The following is a 21426-nucleotide window of genomic DNA, read 5'->3' on the forward strand; positions in this document are numbered from 1 at the left end:
ACACGACCACGTAATTTCCTCTTGACATGAGGCCCAGTCTGTGGGCTACACTCGGTGAAAACAAAACCACGTTGTTGTATTTGGTCATTTCAAATGTCATAAAACTATTCTGATGAGGTAGATAGAATGACAATTGTGAGTGTTACAGTCTGAAGTTGACGACAGTTTGATTGAGTTGGCTAGGTATTCTGTGTCATTTTTATTTATATATTCATGTCAGTTTATTCATGTTTGTTCTGAACAAGCTGTCCTAAACTGGAAGTGAGCACATTGTTGAGAATACGTAATGACTCCAGTTCTGAGGTCAGATCCTGCAAGGGGAACTACTGTGCAGAGCTGCACTACTCTTCCTGTGGACTCTGGCTCCCTCTACAGGCACTACAGAGTCACTGCATATCTACCAGACAGCAGATGGAAGCAAACAGGAGCACCTCTGCTGGGGAGAGATGCAGGGAGACGGTGTTGAGAGAGGCCAAGATAGGAGCACCTCTACTGGGGAGAGATGCCCAGATAGGATCACCTCTGCTGGGGAGAGAGAGGCCCAGATAGGAGCAACTCTGCTGGGGAGAGATGCACAGATAGGATCACCTCTGCTGGGGAGAGAGGCCCAGATAGGATCACCTCTACTGGGGAGAGATGCACAGATAGGAGCAACTCTGCTGGGGAGAGAGGCCCAGATAGGAGGTGGTTCATGAACACTGAAACCAGAGCTGGGCAGGCTACTACTGGACGCTGGACAGGCACGGTAAGTGAGGACTGTCGTCACACACAGCCCCCCCAGGAGGAATGGGGGGGGGGGGGGTCTGAGTGCAGCAGGGCGAGTGGAGCCTATACAGCCACAGGCTGTAGCACGGTGTCTCTGCATATCTATCTAAAGTGAACTTGAGAATTATACTTTAACTGCACTTAAGTTCACTTAACTTAAATTTAAGTATTTTTGCGAGGACAGCTGTAGCTAGGGGTGCTGTAAGGCAGGGGTTCCCAAACTTTTCCACGACAAGGCCCCCCAAATACCACTAGGTTCTGGCCAAGGACCCCCTTGATGTGTTATTAAACCCATCGACAATACTACGGCAAATGTAAAAATACATTAAGATAATCCTAATAATTATTTTAGCCGCAAGCACTTTGCGATGGAGCATACAGTGTGTAAAAATTGCATTTGGGGCTTTCTGCTATATGAGAGCTATCATTCTACTATTATTCCCAGTCATTATCATGGAAAATATAATGTTCAGATATGCGACAAATTATTATAATGGCATTGTATAACAACCCTCATAGTAATAGGTATATTTTACATTTTTCAATTGTATTTATTTGTTGCTTTTATTTTTCCTTCCAACTTGCTGAGGCCCCCCTGGCACCCCCTCGCGGCCCCCACTTTGAAAACCACTGCTGTAAGGTGATGGAGGACAGCCAGGGCTGTGGTGGTGTAGTAGTTACGGAGCTGGGCTAGCATGCAGCAGCCTGAAAAGTTGTGGGTTCAATTTCTGGCTTCCATTGTTGCGACCATGACTTAACAAGCCTTAACAAGCTTTTCCCTTATTGTCTTTTTTCTTTACAGTTTAATGCTGTTTTATCTGGTCAGTTTGTGAAACATATAATTGCGTGTAGCTTCTTCTGTGGGAGTGCTCTGCAGCTGTTGGTACTAGGGAGGGCATGTGTGGGGCTGGCTTAAAGGGATATTTATTTATTTATTTATTTTTTAGTTGCTCCGGGGGCGATGGCCCTTGTAATATAATTTAAATTTTCAATTTCAATTTAATTTCACTTATAGAGCGCCAAAACATTACACATGTCTCACGGCGCTTTACCGAGTGTTAAACATTCAGAGAGGCCATAATTGACATGTAAGTCACTTTGGATAACAGTGTCTGCTAAATAAATAAATGTCTCAAATGTAGGCTACACTACACTACACAAATGTAGCCTACACTACCCACCATGCCTCTCTCTCTCTGTATCTCTCCAGAGGGGGGCACTGTTTCATCTATCTCCTCTCCAGTGCACTCCCTCCTGGTCGAGCAGAGGCTCCTCATCCACTCCAGGAGGGGGCAGAGCTACCAGAGAGAGGCCCAGAGAAGAGCACCTCTACTGGGGAGAGATGCCCAGAGAAGAGCACCTCTGCTGGGGAGAGATGCCCAGAGAAGAGCACCTCTACTGGGGAGAGATGCCCAGATAGGATCACCTCTGCTGGGGAGAGATGCCCAGATAGGATCACTTCTGCTGGGGAGAGAGGCACAGATAGCTGGGTAAATGGTGAGGGGAAGGAATGAGAGAGGTCAGGGCAGAATGGACAAGATGTTATCAGTGATTGTGATTGATTCATATGTTCATCAGTCTTCAGATATAATTTAATGTAAAACAGTGTATGTAGATAATGATTTTAATCCATGAGCCAGAGCTGTTAATTAGGCTAATGGGTCATCGGTTCCATTTGAGGGGGCTCATAGTGATTTTTGGCCATCTCAGAGAAATAATATGACAGCACTGTATGGCCAGATTGCTCTGTTATCACCATACATAATATTACACATCTTGTTGTCTGTGATATTTGATTAATATTCAGTTTCATGAGCATTAAGATACTAATTTAATTATAAATATGAATATGGGAAACATGCAGGCAGAGGGTGGGGAGGCTACAGTGTGGACATGATGATTTAAGGGGAGAGTAGCAGGAGATGATATGATCAGAGAGTGATGAAAACACTGCCAGGTTTTACAAAACCATACAGAACAGCATCTCCAGTTTGCCCGCTCATCCAGGCTGCTACGTACTGTACTTGTATTCAGGGGCTGAGTGGGACACTGAATAATACCAGGAGATGTCAAGTTCCTTCGGGGGGAACGTGTAGGCACACTTAATTTAACATCTATAGGGCTGAAGGGTCCTGGCTGGACAGCACTGCATCTGTGGAAGACCAGTTACTTCCAAAGTCCTTTTAGGCAAGTCCCTCCACTCGGCGGCCATATTGCAACGCTTTTTGGGCACTTATCGGGCATCCTATTCGGCAGAAATGCACGTGCACAAGGCTTCACGATACCAATCTTGCTCCAGCGGCTAGTTCACAACACATGATTGGCACAATGTCTTCACAACCCACCATATGATTGGCTCAATGTATTCACATCACACCACATGATTGGCTCAATGTATTCACATGTCGACATTTTCCCGAGAAAGGGTTGGGATATGTGTAGACAACGGCCATATTGGCGTGACAAACTAGACCCATGCATTTCTATGGAGTATTTTTTGAGTGCTGTGTCTCCATATTAGAACGTCTCTGTTACTACCTGCTGCTGCCTGATGTGCCTGGCTGCTTCTGAGCTGTAAGGTCACTGCTGCGTTGACCATCGTCTGGATGGAGGGGACTAATGATCTGTCACAGTCAGAGGCCAACCGACCCGCTGATCTACTGGCTGGCTTTCCAGAGAGTTCGCTTAGGTCATCAGGCTGACCAGTGCTTCCAGAGAGTTCGCTTAGGTCATCAGGCTGACCATTGCTTCCAGAGCATGGATGACCTACTGTGGCACCATGTTGTGCATTGCTCATGCCAGGCGAATCTCCATTGTGTTATAAAAATGTGCTGTATAAATTAAATACTTACTAAACACTTTAATAATTCCAAGGCAGTTTTCACCTTACTTTATTATACATCTTTGCATATGTGTACAGTACATATTTATAATTCATACACATACAGTAAGTCACCTGTTTCGTGTTAAAAAGACCATGGGGATATTCCAGAAAGTTGCCAATGTGCTGGTCCATTCAAATCAAACATAATTTTGAAATCTATTCAGTACTCTAAATCTAAGCCCATTTATTTTATGTCACTGGACAGAAAATATAGAATTAATTTATAATGACATTAACATCACTAACAATTATTTTTTTTTAACCACAAACAAACAGGATCAGAACCTCTAAAATGGGGTGACCTAGAAAGTGGGGTGAGGTTCTCTTATCAGTTGCCATGGTAACTCATATTCTGAGTTTTTTACAGTCATTGGGTAAACAAGAAATTCATAGAGCTTTAAACCTACTGAAACAGAGAACTGCCCGCTTCAGTTGTAGCTATAACTTCTAATTTACTCACAGCAACTTCAAAGAGACACACCGAATCACTTCATCTGAGCTCTGAAATGTCTCTCTCAGTCACAATAGCAAGTATTAATCTGACTTTGTACATATCATGTTGTATAATCCAGGAAAAGCCACTTTCCTCTTATATATCTCATTTAGAAAAGAAACACTAATCTTTGTCTTCTCTTACTCCATTAGGCCCTGTAAATTTGTGGCCACATTTCACAGAGATACTGCTGGCCCACTTTCTGTAGCTTTTCCAGTAGTTTAAGGTGTGTTCGATTTACCAGCCTGCAAAACCTCTGTTGAAAGTCAAGATTGGCATGTAGGTTGATACGATTAATCCATAGCAGTTCGCTTATCGCCTCTGCCTCAGCACAGTTGCCTGGTGGATGATCTGGTTCAGATGGACTATTTAATTCAGACTGAGTATTTCTTTCAAGTGAGAAGATCTCTTGGCAAACCTTACAAGGACCTTTCGCTTTTAATGTCCTAACATCAAAAGCAATGCAGGCAGCTGCCATGTCAGCAAGGTTAATTCTAAAATGGTCGCCTATATCTTCACCTTCTCTTTTGCACATTACAGCATATGACACCAGATGATGCCATGTGCACAGACAAGACATAGCCAGAATGATTTCCTTATCGTTCTCATAGCTCCTAGAAAGGGAAGCCCCGTAAGTCAAGACTTTGTTGGAAGTCAAGATTTCGTTGGGAGTCAAGACTTTATAGGATGTTGTCAAGTTGGTATTGTCATCATATGTGATGCATATTACTGAGCTAAAAAGCTTCTTTTTTTCCGTCCCATGTAATATGTTGCCGATCCTTTTAAGTTCTTGCGTTATCCACCATGGATGTCTATTAACGTGTACAATCTGTGGCAAATACAATCAAACACAAAATCTTAACACATATCACACATTTAAGTATTTTGGCAAGCTATATAGTCAAACGTGAAAACTGTGAAATAACATGAAGGGTTATGTAGCCTAGTGCTGTGCTGACAGCATTCCACAGTCTTGGCATTTCTCAGGGAATGAGCATGCCAAGGGAATTAATGAGTCATACATGACCAGGTGTGTCACTCCAAACTTTTTACACACACACACACACACACACACACACACACACACACACACACACACACACACAAACATGCATATTACCCCTGTTAGGCAAGATCTGTTACCTTATTTATTTCATAATTGCCAATTATCTAAGTCTCACAATGAAAACATGAGCAAAAGTCGAACCTTGAAGGGAAATAAATTCATTCTGAGAATCAAAATATAAATAGTTTTAACAAAAACACATGTGCAATTATTGCATTTTTTCATTTCAGCTGAACCTTGCGGGCAAAGTACCAGCATTTTGAAACACCAGCAATATAATTATCATAAAATGGGGGATTTCGCATGCACTGTTAATTATTATCATGGAGATCATTCCTGAAGTATGTTTTTGAGAGACCCGGTGTTGTAAGGCTCCATAATTATCTCAATGGCAATATGAACCAACACAAGCACCTAATCGCAAAAGCTACAAATAATTGTGCACAGTTAATATTGTCACATTTATGACTTTTATATTAATTTCATCCTCCTTATTTGCTAGAAGTTTATGTTTTAGCTTGCAATCCCTCTCAAGGGAACAAGTTCAAAATACCCTTATTAAATGGCATCTTCACCTAATTATGGTGTGAGAGTTCAAAGTTGTCAAAATGATCTGAGCCCATACTTCACTTAGGCTACTCTACACAGTGGCAATAAGATGATATTACAAAAATACATGGTGAACTGCCTTGTTTAGTACAGTTTTTAAAGCTACATTGTGTAATTTTTTGGGTTGTTTCTAAGCCAAAACCCATTTTCTTTCAAAAATATTTGCTTATTCATGTGTAATTACTTCCACCAACAAATCATTGTAAAGTATTCTCGTAAGTGTAGAATCTGCCATTCAGAATATATACGACCGAGTTGCCCATATGACGGCATCCATCTTTTGGCCTCCATCTATAACACATTAGCCAAGGAAGGACGTACCAGAAATTCTAGCTCTGCCTTTCGCGCTTGTCGTCAGTTACCGAAAAACATAGTTGTGCTCGAGACTGCCGGGAAACCCCTAACGTTGAATCGCCTGATGATCTCTGACTCTTCATACGGAGATAAAAGACCACATTAGCGTTAACTTGATATTGTCGAATAATGTTACCACTGATAAGTTGTTAAGCCAAAATAACAAATCCATAATAACATTATTAATCTTGCATGAAGTATATGAACAATAGTTTCACAGACTAAATTATTAAATGCAATTCATTCACAATTATTGTTCTGGAGGGGCTGGAGTCAGTTTTAATATACCATCTCCCCGCTAGATGGGAGAATTTCCCCCAAGAATTAACCCATGAAATTATACAATGCAACTTTAAAATCATTCACAAATGTGCGCAAAGGATTGTGGGTGTCCCAAGCATGCTGGGGATACACACGTGCATCCTCAAAAACTCGACCTCTCCCTCACAGTCCTTCGGCGGAACTCAATGACATAACATTCTTGAATGTTTTATCTAAACTTATATTCTACCTCTTTTATCTAAACTGATATTCTATCTCTTTTTGGGGGGTCCAGGTCTTAATTGAGGGGGGTAAAACCCCAAATCACTCCCTTAACTAAAATTCTGCCTGTGGTTTTGTTAAAGGTCTTCTTTTTTCATTGTAAGAATAAATGTAGCTTCCCTTCAATGTTTGATTTTGCCTAATTGCTTTCATTCTGAGAAATGGATACACACACACACACACACACACACACACACACACACACACACACACACACACACACACAAACAGACAGACACACACACACACACACACACACACACACACACACACAGGAAAACATACTTTTTATTTTATCATATACACACTGACCATTTCAAGTAGATAAGAGAAGGGTGTTCTGGTTGGTAATTTGCAGTTATATTCAGTGAGTGCTCTATCAAACCCGGATACCATCAATGTGTAGTGCCATTGGTAATCCAGGACTTCCTCAGGCTCCAGCAGGTTATTGAAGTGGCCAAAAAAGAATATACTGTGCAGCATCTAAGAGACATAAAGTTACATCGGTGTAATACTGCAGTTACAGAACTATTTTTTTTAACCAAAATTATTACATTACGCATTTGGTTGACACATTTTTAGCCAAAGTGACTTACAACATGGTAAACAGTTTAAAGCTTTTTAAAACAATTCTCTCAGCTCTAGTAGGAACTGGTAGCACATTCCAGCAAACATCACCTCACCACCCGCTAGCTGTCTGTGCCCTGAATACACTACAAAACAATCACAGCCTCTGTGGACAGCCCAGTGTAATGAAGTGGCGTTGGATTAAGACAGCCCAGTGTAATGAAGTGGCGTTGGATTAAGATAGCCCAGTGTAATGAAGTGGCGTTGGATTAACATATTGTTATGACTGTTGTGTGTGTATACTCAAAACCAACTATGGCATGATTAAGCGGCTGTATATACTAGGGCTGTCAATCGATAAAAAAAAAAATCTAATTAATTACATACTCTGTGATTAATTAATCTAAATTAATCGCATATATAATTTTTGCTGTGAAAGTATTTTAAATATTTAAATTCAAATGAATCATTGAATAATCAGCATTAGTGACATTAAAGTTCAAAAACTCTTTTATTATTATTTTCACTATTCAAATAATGGCCATAATAACGATATGATCTAATATGCTGAGGAAATAAATTCAAAAGTGCTTCGGGAAGAAGTTTTTTTTTTCACATACAAGGCATTTCAGGCCACAGATATAACCTAGGGGACACAATGAAAATAAATTAACACTCCCCTCAATATCAACACTTATTTCTTTGCATTGATGTGCGACTATAGAGTTGATGAACTCCGGTGATATGCAAATTCCTTGCTGCAGACATTGCAGAGGACTTTATTTTCAACACTATATTTTTATCTAATCAATGATCCAGGCAGCACGTTTTCTTCTCTCTCCTTCATTTTACAGTCTAATTTTTACTGACTAGAACGGCTCGGGGTCAAAGGCCATACGGAATCGATTAATCTGCACTAATTTTTTTCTCAAATTAATTAATCGAAATTAATCAGTTATTTTGACAGCCTTAGTATATACTCATAAACGCCAAAAGTTAATGGGGCATCAACTTGCTTGCACTCGAGACCGTATTGAACACAGGGTTTCCACTAAACCTTGCTTTACTAAAACCAGTAGAGCCTACATGCATCTGCACTCGCCTAATATTTAAACTCAAGGGCAAAGTGAAACTAACTTCACCTTAGGGCCCTATCATGACCGTCAAAAGCGCATCGTCACTCGTCAAAAGCTTATTCAAATTTTGTAGGATGGGTCCAGTCCACATTGGGAGGGTTTTCGTTATCAAACGTCGAGCACTTGGCGCAACAAGGTGTTCCTAGGTTTTTTAATCAGTCATGGGGGTGTTTGGGGCGTATAACAACATTTAAACCAATGAGAATGACATCTGTCATTCTCTTTAACGGCGCAAAGCGCGATGTCAAATAAATGCATCGGTATTTTGACATTCAACGGCGCATTTGAAGGAGGCTGCTTGCGAGACCGTATGGAATAGTCATTCCACTAAACCATGCTTTAACCTAGCATAGCCTTCACGCATTTGCACTCCTCTATTATTTGAACTCATTGGCAAAGTGAAACTAACTTCACCATGGTGTCAGTCAACGACAAGACAGTTATATGCAATTACTTTCACTACTGACTGACAATGGGTTACCATCGAAAACATAGGCTGGAAAAAGCAACACTTACCCTGATATTGCTCAAATGACTGAATAAAAAACATTTATCCTGCAGAGGAGTTGCTTATATCTCGTAACAGTGCGTCTTCAGCTGTGCTCCATACGTGTCTCTCGCCTCTCCCTTAATCACTTTTAACCGTCATTACCAATTTACAAATGATGGTGAATAACTAGGCTACTCATCATGAGATGTACAGTATTTCGTAATATCTTTATTCTAATTATGTTTCTCATTGTAATCGTGCAATTTGTAATGTTTTTGGATGTGCGCTGGTGTGCGTTCATGAATGATAGAAGGATGGTGCGTGCACCTGCCAATATGACTGTTGACAATGCGCTCTTAAAATAACATATAAACTCGCCATAGACTTCTGACCAGGTGTACAATAGCGATTTTTAGACAATGCGCCAGGCCACTCCCTAGGTTGTTAATTGCCACACCCCTGGGTGCATTGTTTAAAAAATAAATGTGCAAAATACTGAATAAGACTTGGCGCCGGGTGGAAAACGAGTTGTATGCCATGCGCCAGGGTGCAAAATACAGCCCTTAGTCTCATAGTCAATGAAAACACATGCAGTTCTACACAGTCAATTACTATTGACTGAAAAGGTTTTTCATCGAAAACATAGCATGAAAAAAAGCAACACTTGCCCCAATAATGTTCAAATGACTGAATAAAAATCTTAAGGATATTTATCCTGCAGAGGAGTTGCTGCTTACATCTCATGCAGCTGTGCTTTATATATCCGCCTTTTGCTATAGACCAAGTTTTTCTTGATCAGTGGCATAATGATTTTTTAGGTGTAAGATAGTGATTTTTGGATCATGCTCCAGACCACACCTTATGTTGCTAATTATGTTGTTAATTGCCACACACCTGGGCGCAAGGTTTAATAAAAGTGGAGCGCATGACAAAAATTTACCACTGACTGGGTGCATGATATGAACAACATCATTTTTATATATTTTTATAAACAGACATTTCACCCTCTCCATTTTCAAAAATAACATTGTGCACAACTGTCAGTTTTCAGAAAAGTTTTCGCTTACATTAACCCATGTATATCTGCCATCAAGCGCATGGAAAACCTGTAGGTGGCAGTGTAAGGAGAAGCTCAAGCCCATGTTAGCCAATCAGAATCCCAAAAATAGCAACAAATCACTTCCTCTATCTCTTTTGAACATAGGTCACTTTTTTGGCGCAGGTGCAAGTTCTGGCGCATACTGTGTCATTGGCTGCCTAAAACTCAGTATTTCACAGTTTACATGCAAACGTCCAAACAAAGTTTTCCAAAATCGAAATTCCACCGTCGCATTTTGCACCACCTTGCACTGGGTGCTAGCCTACAAATCTAGACGCACCCTAGCGGCAGCAAATTACATTTGCTTCCAGGGCTAGTTTAGCAACTCTCCGTTGGCTTGTGAGCTCGAATAATTTATCAGGCCAATCAAATCGTGTATAGAGTCGTTAGGCAGGCTTAACATAATGATTGATGGCAGAGTTGCAACGGTTTGGCTTGAATTCCCTGCTACTTGAAAACAAAGAAGATAGATGTTGCTAGCTCCACTGGTGGGAAAACGCATAGGACTCAGCGCTGTCCTATTGCGTGCAGAGGGAATTTGAAAGACAACCGATTATCCTGCCCCTCGGACTGAGCACTGCGAATGGTGAGTGCCCAGACCCTACATTTTAATGTGGGTCTGGCTCGTCAGGCTAACTGGGTGCATGATAGTGCCCTGAAGCTTTATTGGCCACGTGAATCAAGAGGTGGTGCTAACTAAATAGTTGGTGTCACAGTATCTTACTTGAGGTCTAGGATGTGGATCACCTTGCACCAGGTTATGTTATGTAAAATACTCAATAAAGCAAACTCGAATTCAACTGTAGATGCATCGCTATTTTTTGACTCCAAAAATGGCGGCTTTAATTTCATTATTCTGGTTGTTATGGGAATAATCAGGAATAGTGACAGAGGTAGGAAACCTCAGTAAGTAAAACTGTGATTTTATAAAGCTAAGGCTCAACATAATCCTGAGATATGCCCGCTTGAGAGATATTGTACTAACGACTGGACTTTGGCCATATCAACCATCCATTTAGAGCTAGTAACATCAATGTGTCCAGTAAGTTCAGAAATTAGTCGCTATGTGGTAGAAAGAAGTTCTACAAACACGACAGCTTTAGCGATTAATAGATGGAAAATTACAGCAGAAAATGACCACCATTACCACCTCACACCACTTTAACACATTATTGCATTATTGCTTCAATGCATTATTTTTCTGATACCCGAATGCTGTGTCGTCCATTATCCTTACATATATTACTCAGTTTACCTCATCAAAGAGTGGAAGGATGCCTGGATAATGTCTCACAAGGCAAGCAGCTTCATTTATAAGGATTGTTGCATTGTCTTTATATTCATTTTTCTTTTTATTCCACCTTAAACAGAAACACAAGCACAGTGAAAATGTGCTTTGTAAAAAGCCTAGTTAATGTAATATTACATACACAACTATCATAAATCATTCTAGAAAATTCTGGACTGAACACACCAAATAATAACATCATTTGAATAGACAACAATTCAAAGTATACAGGATTTCCCCCTACCTGTCTTCCTTATCAGGTTTTTCATCTGCCTGATGAAAAAAAGAAGTTAACTGTCAATAATTCAGGCCTGTGTAACACATTCATTGGATTTTTCATTGAATTTGCTGTGCTGAAGGGTATTTCACAAAACCTAGATGAGGGATTAAGATGGGACTTTTTGGTTATCCTCGTTGAATGTAGCCTTGATTTGGTTTCACAAGACCCAATGAGCACTTAATCTCCCCTAAATTTTCTGATTGGTTGACAATTGTGGAACAAATGTAACGCTGTCGTCAGTTTTGAGCGGGCACACAGATGAAGTTGAGCGAGCGCGACAGAGATCTCATGAGCTAGCGGAGGAACAGTTTATGTGAGCACGTACAGTGAAACTGAGAGAAAGGGGGCTGATGTTGCACATACTGACATTTTTCCTCAAAATATAATTTGTGTGCTCGCTCAAAATATTTTTCTGCGCTCAAATTGTGCTACTGCTCGCTCATAAAAGTGGGAAAATTGACAGGAAATAGGCTACTGTACATATGGCTCTTAACACCAAGCCTTACGATACAAGTGAGCATTACCATTTTCAACTGGAACATCCTGACAGCATGTGTCGCCCCATTTGTATTTTCTATTCTCTGTAAATCCTGAATAAGTAACTAGTCGTTCTGCAAGCAAATGTTAGGGTGTCGAGTCACAAACTTCACCCCATAGCCACTTTTTTTCCTTCCCCAAAGAGAGAGAGGCCACTTTGGCAAAGTATTGTAAGCACTTCTTATTACACATGTACTAATGATCTGTAGGTACACAAAAAATACATTATGTATGGACAACATAAGGATGTGATATTACAAATTGTTACATAAGTTGTTACACTGTACTTCATTATGTACTGTAGATACACTGGAACAAGGACTCGTAAAATAAAGTGTTATTGCATTGTCTCAGTGTGTTTAGTATTCTGTCACTATGTACATTTTCAGGCAGTGAATTAGGAGTCTATAAACTCTATTTTGATCCATACTGTATTCCAGAAACCTCAAGATCAATCATTGATTGAGAATAAGAAATTGTTCAATAAAGACCTAATAAATGTGAAATTATCCTTAATATTGTACAGACATTGTTGAGTACTAATATATACATTAGTTATTTATTAATGGCTAACATGTGTTCCCTAAAGTAAAGTGTTACCAAACCTGCAAACCCTAAATCAGTGAAAAGATAACATCAATAACATGGAATTGCCAAACTGTTCATATACAAACTGAATAAAAAGTTGAATTTTGAAACGCATTTGTGTCTAAAGGCAGTTTATGTATCCATCGGAATATTTAAAGTGTGCTCTCCCATGTTCAAATTAGAACACCTGGGCATGAATAGATTTTACAGTGTATTAGTAAACCTACTGTTTTATAGAGACTTTCACTTTGGACAAAAATGCCTGTCAAATCCCATAACCATAACCATAACCAACTTTTTCTTGATCCCTTGTTATATAGCCTATTTTGAAATAAAGCAATCATTATTCTGAGATAGATGGCCTACCTAAATAATTAATGAACTGAAGAAACGTCAACCCCTCAAAGTCTAGCCTACTGTACTGTACATGAATAAAAGGAAAGGCTTACCATGCTTCTATTCTCAAAGGTCTGTTTCAGTACAGATACGAGTGAGCATAGCCTACTGTGTGAAACGACATGCCTATCTCTCGTCAGGTTCTGACACGCCTTAAAACTTCACTCCTCCCCTCACTGCATGATTAAAGCCTACGTCATATACTGATAGGCGTTGTTGAAGCGATGTAGTGTGTTATTCATCCAGGAAACAATCACTGATCCTCTTACTCAACCAGCAGAGACAAATGAAAGGCTACTTTGTTTCATGCCACTTGTCTAACACCACTCATGCCATTGCCTGGTGTTTGAATATGCATGCCCCTCATGCTGTGGAAAAACACAAAGCAAAACACCAACTGAAAGTGGGGACATTACTGGGGGACTTTGCTAATGAACATTTGTGACCCAATCTGGCAAAATGAGTCTGAAGTCAGACATTCTAATTTTGAGATACAGGCCAATTACTTTAAAAAAACACTGAAATGATAAATTGTTCATTTTTGGTGTTATATGAAAGAAGAGACATTCAAAGTGTCATACGTAGTCAAAATAAGAATTTAAAGTTACAAAAAGTATTACTTAAGTGGGCAAATCCTACCTGCCCTTGTAATATAATTGGCATTTGTAAGTCGCTTTGGATAAAATCGCCTGCTAAATGAATAAATGTAAATGTATATAAATCATAAAAGTTTTCATATTTTTGCATTCATTTCATCAGGAAAACCACTCATATTTGTGTAGGTGGATTTGTGATGGTGGGATAGAGGCAACCTTTACTTTAATATTTAAGCCCTTTAAATGCAAATAGTCTTCAGTGTAAGGGTGTGAGTTAGCTTTTCAACAACACCTGAAACAGGGGTTAGGAAATAAGTTTTGCCATTTTTTTCCCCAAAATAATTGAATGGCCAGAATTTGGTCTAATCAAACGAGTTGAGGAGTGGTCCCAAATACACTTTTGCATCTTTATGTTGATTCCAAATGTTTCTCATCTCCTATTCCTTTTTACCTTGCTCAAATTGTCCATTTTATAATAGTAACAATCATAATAGGGGAATTGCATGGAAAATTACGTTTTTTGTAACATCCAACGCCAATAAAATGTGATGGTATGGAATGATTTCATGAAATTTGAGCATTTGCTATTTTTGGCTGATCATCCAAATGCCAAGGCATTTCACTGGCGTTATGGATGTGACAAAAAGTACATTTTCCGTGGAATTGCCCAATAATATAACAATACAATGGGCTACTTGCATGAAAGGCTCTAATACGGTCGTTTCTTTTGAAGCCAGGTGTGTTTCAACCTGCCGCTATTGTTAATGTAATTAGTGTCTACACGGACCCCATTGGATGTTGCACCCAGTAAATCAGCATGTTACGATAAAGAAGGATTTATGCAAGTTAAATTTGTATTATTGGGCAAACAAGATATTCAGTGTCGGATTGAAGATGTAAGGAGCAGAATATAACATAAGATGCCGTTATAACACAGTTAACGCTCCACCGGAAACAAAGTGACCGTATTAACAGCCTTTCGTGCAAGTAGCCCATTATGATACGGATCTTGCTGCTTCCAAGGCAATTTCTGTTTCCCTGTGGATCACACAAAACTACAAGTCTGATGTTACGCCCAAAACACACCCATGGTTAATTAAGAAACATAAGAATATTGGACATTGTGCCTGGTGTCTGATCACTTATTATGCAGTCAAAGCAAATTTGCACTGGACATGCCCTGAATGTGCTTAAACCATACACTCCAGACCATTTCAGACTGTCAAAATAGGGCCCCATGTATGCTTTGCAAAATGTTTATTGACCATTTAAAAACATTGCTTACAATTTTAAAGGTTTTATTTTTTTCCAATAAAGTTTATAGGTGGTTTACAAACTCATTGTTAAGCATTTATGAGATATTATAATCATCAATTATACATTTACAATAGCTATTCAAATGTTTATGGATGGTGTTCAAATAACCATAACCATTACAAAAGGTTAACTACTAAACTAAGCATTAAAATAACACAATGTATTTACCACTTATACTGTATAATTATAAAATGTCACTTTATATTGCACAAACTACTTATATATAACCCCCCCCCCCCACAAACACACACACACACATTCTAGACTTTCATAAAATACATTTATACCAGTACCTTCACATTGGTGACTGGTAATGAATTGTACTGTTGCAGGGATTATAATACTATCTATATATTTATATATTTATTTATATGCACTCTCTCAATTCAATTCAAATTGTGCTTTATTGGCATGACAAATATGACATTTGTATTGCCAAAGCAATTGTTATATGTACAGTATCACAGGGATGCATTACAGTTTTTTAAGGCAATCCCATGAAGAGAAATGTTGTATGAATTCATGTGCCTATGAACATTAGCAACATTTTTGTGGTGATCCAAATAAAGACTAAAGGACAGAATGCACCTGAGATGCACACGCATGTTTTTGTAACGTTGCATTGACACCTGGGTCTTTGGTGTTTCAGTGACATGTGTAAAAAATTGTGTGATATGCAAAGATTCTGTGTGTAAGCTGGTATTGTTGGCAGATCCCAATGTTTGACCTCTTCTGCTCTCTGTTGATGCGATTCGGCAGTGCTAGGCCCACAATGACGAGGAACTGAAAACATCTTGGAATGTACTTGGCACTTGCTCATGGCGACATTTGACAGGATTTAACTTCGGCACTGGACATTCAAGCCAACTACATGAAAATAATGGTAAAAGTGAGCAGAAATCGCAAAAATGATTATATGCATTATTTGAACACCTAAGACCACGTAAGAGTTAATTTACATTCATTATTGTTTGATTTGCTGTGCAAGTGGGTTATGGTTAACCCTGGACTGCAACGATCAGATGGTTTATGGTTCTTGAATTGCCACTCACTGTGACAACATGGGGATTGGCCAGCACTACACCTACCTCATTTTCCATTTGGAATCCAGACACTGGTCATTTGCTCTTTCTTCTCCAACTGCCATCTGAAAAGATGAAAACAAGATAATCGTAAAATATAATTTGCAATAATGCAACAATGCTTAAATTGTCCTCAGGCCAGTAGTAATGCTTACTTTAGACATTTGTCTGATAGCTGCCATTGATTCCATAAATGATGGTGTCAGGGAGTCCAGCAGTTTCTTGTGGCTTTCATCTAGTTTCTTCCTTTCATCAGATTCCTCTTTTATGTTGTCTTTTGTCTATAAAACATCACACTAGAGTCACACGAGTTACGATTGTAAGGGCTCTATTTTGAAAACATAAATGTGTAGTTTGATGCAGATGGTCAAAATGGATTTAGTGTCTAAATGTGTCCAGATCCACTTTTGTACGTTTGACAGCAGAATACATTAGCAGATGCCAAACTAGCTTACGCTACAGCCAAAAGGTTCTCTATTTCCATGTCCATTTGTGAAATGTTTCACTGTGTGGAAACCCATCAAGTGTCAGGTCTCAGGAAAACCTTTTAGGCAATACACATCAGGTAAAATGGCCACAGGCTAAAAGGTCTCAGATGTCAGAGCTGGTACCAATAGCTATGTAAGCTAGCAGTCGTAACTTTTTAAATGCAGAGGTGTTGCTGAAATAACAAGATGGCTAACAAACACAAACCTTTTATTCACTAAAGCAGTTAGAACATTTTGGGTTATGTTGTAACCCTGGTTCTCTGAGTTAAGAGACCATCTCTTCACTCCATTACATATTCCATATGTACGGGGAATGACCCCCTGATGGTCTTGAGACGATAGAGAACATATGATTGTGATTGTGTATCATCTGATAACAATGAGCCACTTTTTCTATGGTATTAATTATTTAAAAGGTAACTTAGCTAGCTTTGGAAGCTAGGCTTGCATAACTTTATCCTAGTTGGCAGTATTCAGCTTCTGCAGCGTCACTAGTTCTGAGAAGCTTTGTCTTAGCAATCTTCAGAACAAGCTATCACACGTTCATACTGTACAAGCTATCACACGTACGCTTCGCTGCTTATTTTTGAGCTTACTATCTTTCAGCTAGCTAGCTCCCCAGCTAACTGGCTCTTGCTTCTTAGGTTAGCTTATCGGTTGCCAGTTGAGCACTTTCTATATCCCATAGTGAGATGTCAAGTGAGTCGACCAAATGAGAACCTATAGTTTTCTTGAGACCTGACACCTTTTCATCTGATGTCCGAGACATGACATCATGAGACATTGTGTAGTTCTTTTAAAGGTGCCATGTGTAAGAATTGAGGTAAAAATATCCAAAAAATGAGCTACACGCATCAAAAGAATGAGAAGAAATAAGGGCGATGATGTCATTAAAAAAAATGAGAAGGTATAGTGCTGCAGAAATATCAACCTGAATTAGCATGTTAAATTACTAGCCACAGCCCGACAGGTGTTTTAATACCAGTTTCGGCCATGGGAGGCAGTATGCGGGCAACATAACCGCCAGCCAAACTGCAATACACATGTCTCGGTTGTTACTCCAGGGTAGACCAACTCACTTTGTGGAGCTATACTGCCCCCATCTTTTATGGAATGTGGAGTATGAATTGATTTTTAGCAAACATTACACATGGCACCTTTAACAGTGAAGTAAACACAACTACCCTAGCTGTTGTGTTCTAGCCTATCGGTCCAGTAACAATAAATTGATATAACTTTGTTTATTCACCATGTCATCGAAACATTGGCCATAAAGAAACATTGTCTTTCCAGGAAAACACATTCCTTCATTAAACAACTCCTTCAGGTTGTCTGCCACAAGATGCATCTCCATTTCATAAAGAGCGTAAACTTTTCTGTCTTCACACGCCAAAAGGACAACTTCAGAACACCCCTCTGTACATACATTGCTTGTGATGGTTCCCAACACCTGCATTAGCATGTAATCAGGGAGGTACCGTTCTTGCCAGTTATCCAAGAAGGTTATGTCACCTTCAAAGATGGTGTCTTCAAAGGGTCCAATTCTCCATTTGAACGGTTTGTTCAGTGTTATTTCTTCATGGCGATGGTGCCACACACAATCCTCAATCCCTTTAAGATATTTCATGAAATCTGTGATAAGTGATAAGAATTTTTTTAAATGTATCTGAAAATATAGGCTGTAGTTACCATGGCAACTCCATGCTATTAGATTATTAGATTAGATTAGATAGATTAGATTCAACTTTATTGTCATTGTGTTCTCAAAAAGCAGAAAAGTGCTATGTGAACAGCAGGGCTTGAAAACGAAATTATTTTTCAAACGTTCCATTCCGAACGGTTCAGGTAGGCCTATGTTTAACGTTTTCGTTCTTGCATGCGTTCCGCCACCAATATATCGGTCCTGAACCGGTTCGGAACGCAAAATATCGTTCATTCTTAAAGTTCCGGCAGTGTTTGGCGGGCCTATGAAGTCTATTTCTGTGGACTTTACCCCATGAATAGACCAGTGGCGTAACAAACCAATGGTGGGCCCAGGTACGAGAGCGCTACGCGGGCCCCATACCGACCCAATTTGGCCCAGGATGAGTTAGCTCTGATACATGCAATACACATTAAGGGTGACTTCAATTGTTTACGCAAAGGGCCTAGTAGTTACAGATTACAATTTCAAATAAAAAACACACGACTACATAGGATCCATTACATGTGAAAACATTAAAAATAATTTTATTAACAGCCTGCAGGCCAAGGTAATCTCCTGCCCCATGCTGCTCCTTAGGTAGGTCTTAATAAGTTTGAGTTTGGAAAAAGATCGCTCAGCTGTTGCCACAGTCACAGGCAATGTCAGAAACAACATGAGAGCAGTACACACTTCCCCGAATGTGGATGTTACACTGTCATAATCTACCGCAGCATTTTGGCAAGTTGAAAAATAGATGACTTCTGATCTCTGCTTTAAAGCAAGACCTGAATGAGAGGAGTTGTGTTGGGAATGTCGGTGCAATGTCCCTGCTATAATGGTCTGACAAACGTCTTGCCTTAGTTCATCATCACCTGCGAGCGAGTTGAAGGGTCATAGGACGTAAAGACTCAAACACATGACAAGTTTCCCGCATACTTGCAAATCTTTGGGAGAGCCGACTGATTATGATGTCCAGAGTTGCGTTAAATACCTGCACTTTGAAGTATCTCTCTGCATCAGTTAAGCGCTCATCTTCCGATAGTTCGTCAAAGTGACGCTTCACTCTCCGTGCTCTAACATTTTCAAATGTACTCTGAACCCCCCATTTATTTGCAAGCGTCTGCGCTGTAGCCTTGGCCTGATCAAAGGCACGCCGGTAGTCAGAAAGGACCTGTATAAAAATATTTCTGGATACGTGCTAAATTCCTTACCTGGTTGTAGCCTAAGTTTTATGGAAATCTTCAAAGGCTTGCGCTATAATTCCAACCCTGTTTATAAACGAACCTGTCTGTTGCTGACAAGGCCTATCTCAAATTTCCCGTTTAACTCTTCTACATAGAATAGGCTATAATTGCGCAAACATTTAAAATCCCGACTTTAAAACGACAAGGCGTGGACAGGCAAAATAGGCTATTACGCATAGGCTACAAACAATTTCCAAATCAGTTTCAGTAGCCTAGGCCTACGCTACGAGCTGGCCTAAGATCCGAAGTGGCAGACGGATAGGTTACATTACAACAGCAAGACAAAATATACACATTTGGACCAAAGGTCCATTTATTAACAGTGTAGATGCGGGCTTGTTTTTCGCACAACCGGATATAGTCTCCCTGACATAGGATATGCTTTTGTGAAATGTTATAATAGAGAACGAAAAAAAACGTTATTAACCGGTTTTGTGGATTTCAGAATAACGTTTCTGTTCCGGAACAGTTGAAGACCATTTTGTTTTCGTTTCCGTTTCCGCTCCTCGTAAAATTCCGTAAAATTCCGTTCGTTTTCGGTTTTCGTTTTCGTTCCTTGAACCGGTTCGGAGCCCTGGTGAACAGTATAGGTAGTGCAGTTTAAACAGTATAAGACTTAGTGCAGTGTAGACAGTATAGTTATAGACAGTACAGTTAAGCATTGAGTATGGTTTACAGTAAGGATATTAACAGTAACATTATAAGACATCCCCTTAGAATTATAAGGTTCTATCTGACATTGAGTTATTGGAATATTCTTCATAACTTAAGAAGGTGAGGTGAGGTAATTCCTGGAGTTGTATACATTTTTGGACATTATATCTAAAGAGGTTTGTTCTGCTTATCAGCATAACTATGGAATTCCAAGACTTTGAAGCTCAATATCTCATAACTACTCAGAACATAGATAGAACCTAATTCAAGAGAGACAAAGAACAGAACAAATTATGTGCAGTATGAACAGTATAGACAGATATGTACAGTTTGTGCTGATATGTGCAGTGTATTCACAGTTACATTATAAGTGTAGTATAAATATGAGTATGTGCAGTTTGAACAGTGTAGACAAATATGAGTAACACTTTACTTGATAGTATCGACATAAGAGTGACATGACACTGTCATGAACGTATGACTCTGTCATGACACATGAACCATAACCCGAAACCTAACCCTAACTTGTTATGGCAAAAACCGAGTGACACTTAATAATAGAAACGTTATGTCATTCACATTTATGACTTGTTTATAACACGTTCATGACAGTGTCATGTCACTCTTATGTCAATACTGTCAAGTAAAGTGTAACCCAAATATGTACAGTTGTTTATAAATATAATTCTATGGGTAGGATAAGAGTAGTGAACCGATGATGCGTTCGGCAGTTTTCACCACCCTCTGCAGTGCTTTCTGGTCAGATATAGAACAGTTGTCATACTATACTGTGACACAGTTGATGATGATGCTCTTGATGGTGCAGCGGTAGAAGTTCACAGGAATCTCAGGAACCAGATGGACCTTTTTTAGTCTCCTCAGGTAGAAGAGACACTGGTGAGCCTTCTTGATCAGGGTAGAGGTGTTGAGGGTCCAAGACAGGTCTTCATAGATGTAGACAACCAGAAACTTGAAGCTGGTGACACGCTCCATCTCAGCCCTGTTGATGAGAATGGGAGTGTGTGTGTCAGCTTTAGAATTCCCGTAGTTCACAATGAGCTCTTTGGTCTTCTTGGTGTTGAGAGCCAGGTTGTTGTAGGTGCACCACGCTGTAAGTTGCTGGACCTCCTCCCTGTAGGCCGGCTCATTGTTTTTTGCTGATGAGACCAATCACTTTTGTGTCGTCTGCAAACATATGGTGTTAGAGCCATGTACAGGTGTGCAGTTGTTGGTGAAGAGGGTGTAAAGGAGAGGGCTCAGCACACA

General features: G+C 39.7%; 2 protein-coding genes across 5 annotated transcripts in view; both read right to left on the reverse strand.

Annotated features, from left to right (window-relative positions):
- Nucleotides 1-3610: 3610 nt before the first annotated feature.
- On the reverse strand, nt 3611-13232 carry LOC143122221 (uncharacterized). 4 transcript variants are annotated; one of them, XM_076283088.1, is made up of 6 exons: nt 13149-13232; nt 12099-12314; nt 11539-11567; nt 11262-11367; nt 7027-7197; nt 3611-4971 (listed from the first exon to the last, which is right to left on the reverse strand). In XM_076283088.1, exons 2-6 carry the CDS (start codon nt 12114-12116, stop codon nt 4291-4293), a joined length of 1005 nt encoding a protein of 334 aa, XP_076139203.1. In that variant the 5' UTR covers nt 12117-12314; nt 13149-13232; the 3' UTR covers nt 3611-4290. The 4 variants fall into 4 exon arrangements, 3 of the variants coding, with proteins under 3 accessions (XP_076139203.1, XP_076139196.1, XP_076139210.1); XM_076283081.1 differs by lacking the exon at nt 13149-13232 and having other exon boundaries at nt 12099-13142; XR_012986615.1 differs by lacking the exons at nt 11539-11567; nt 12099-12314 and having other exon boundaries at nt 13149-13178.
- A 1699-nt stretch (nt 13233-14931) lies between these two features.
- The window catches only part of LOC143122252 (uncharacterized), a 71002-nt gene continuing 64507 nt past the window's right edge, over nt 14932-21426 (reverse strand). The window contains exons 6-9 of the mRNA XM_076283111.1: nt 17828-18210; nt 16246-16371; nt 16097-16155; nt 14932-15875 (exon numbers count right to left, since the gene is read on the reverse strand). Coding sequence (XP_076139226.1) covers nt 15770-15875; nt 16097-16155; nt 16246-16371; nt 17828-18210 — 674 coding nt within the window. The 3' untranslated portion in view covers nt 14932-15769. The remainder of the gene's footprint in view (nt 15876-16096; nt 16156-16245; nt 16372-17827; nt 18211-21426) is intronic.

This window comes from Alosa pseudoharengus, unplaced genomic scaffold, assembly GCF_046254945.1.
Source record: "Alosa pseudoharengus isolate Yale_2024_CS ecotype anadromous, Long Island Sound unplaced genomic scaffold, YU_APseudo_1.1 YU_APseudo_1.1_scf_1, whole genome shotgun sequence".
Lineage (NCBI taxonomy): Eukaryota > Metazoa > Chordata > Actinopteri > Clupeiformes > Clupeidae > Alosa > Alosa pseudoharengus.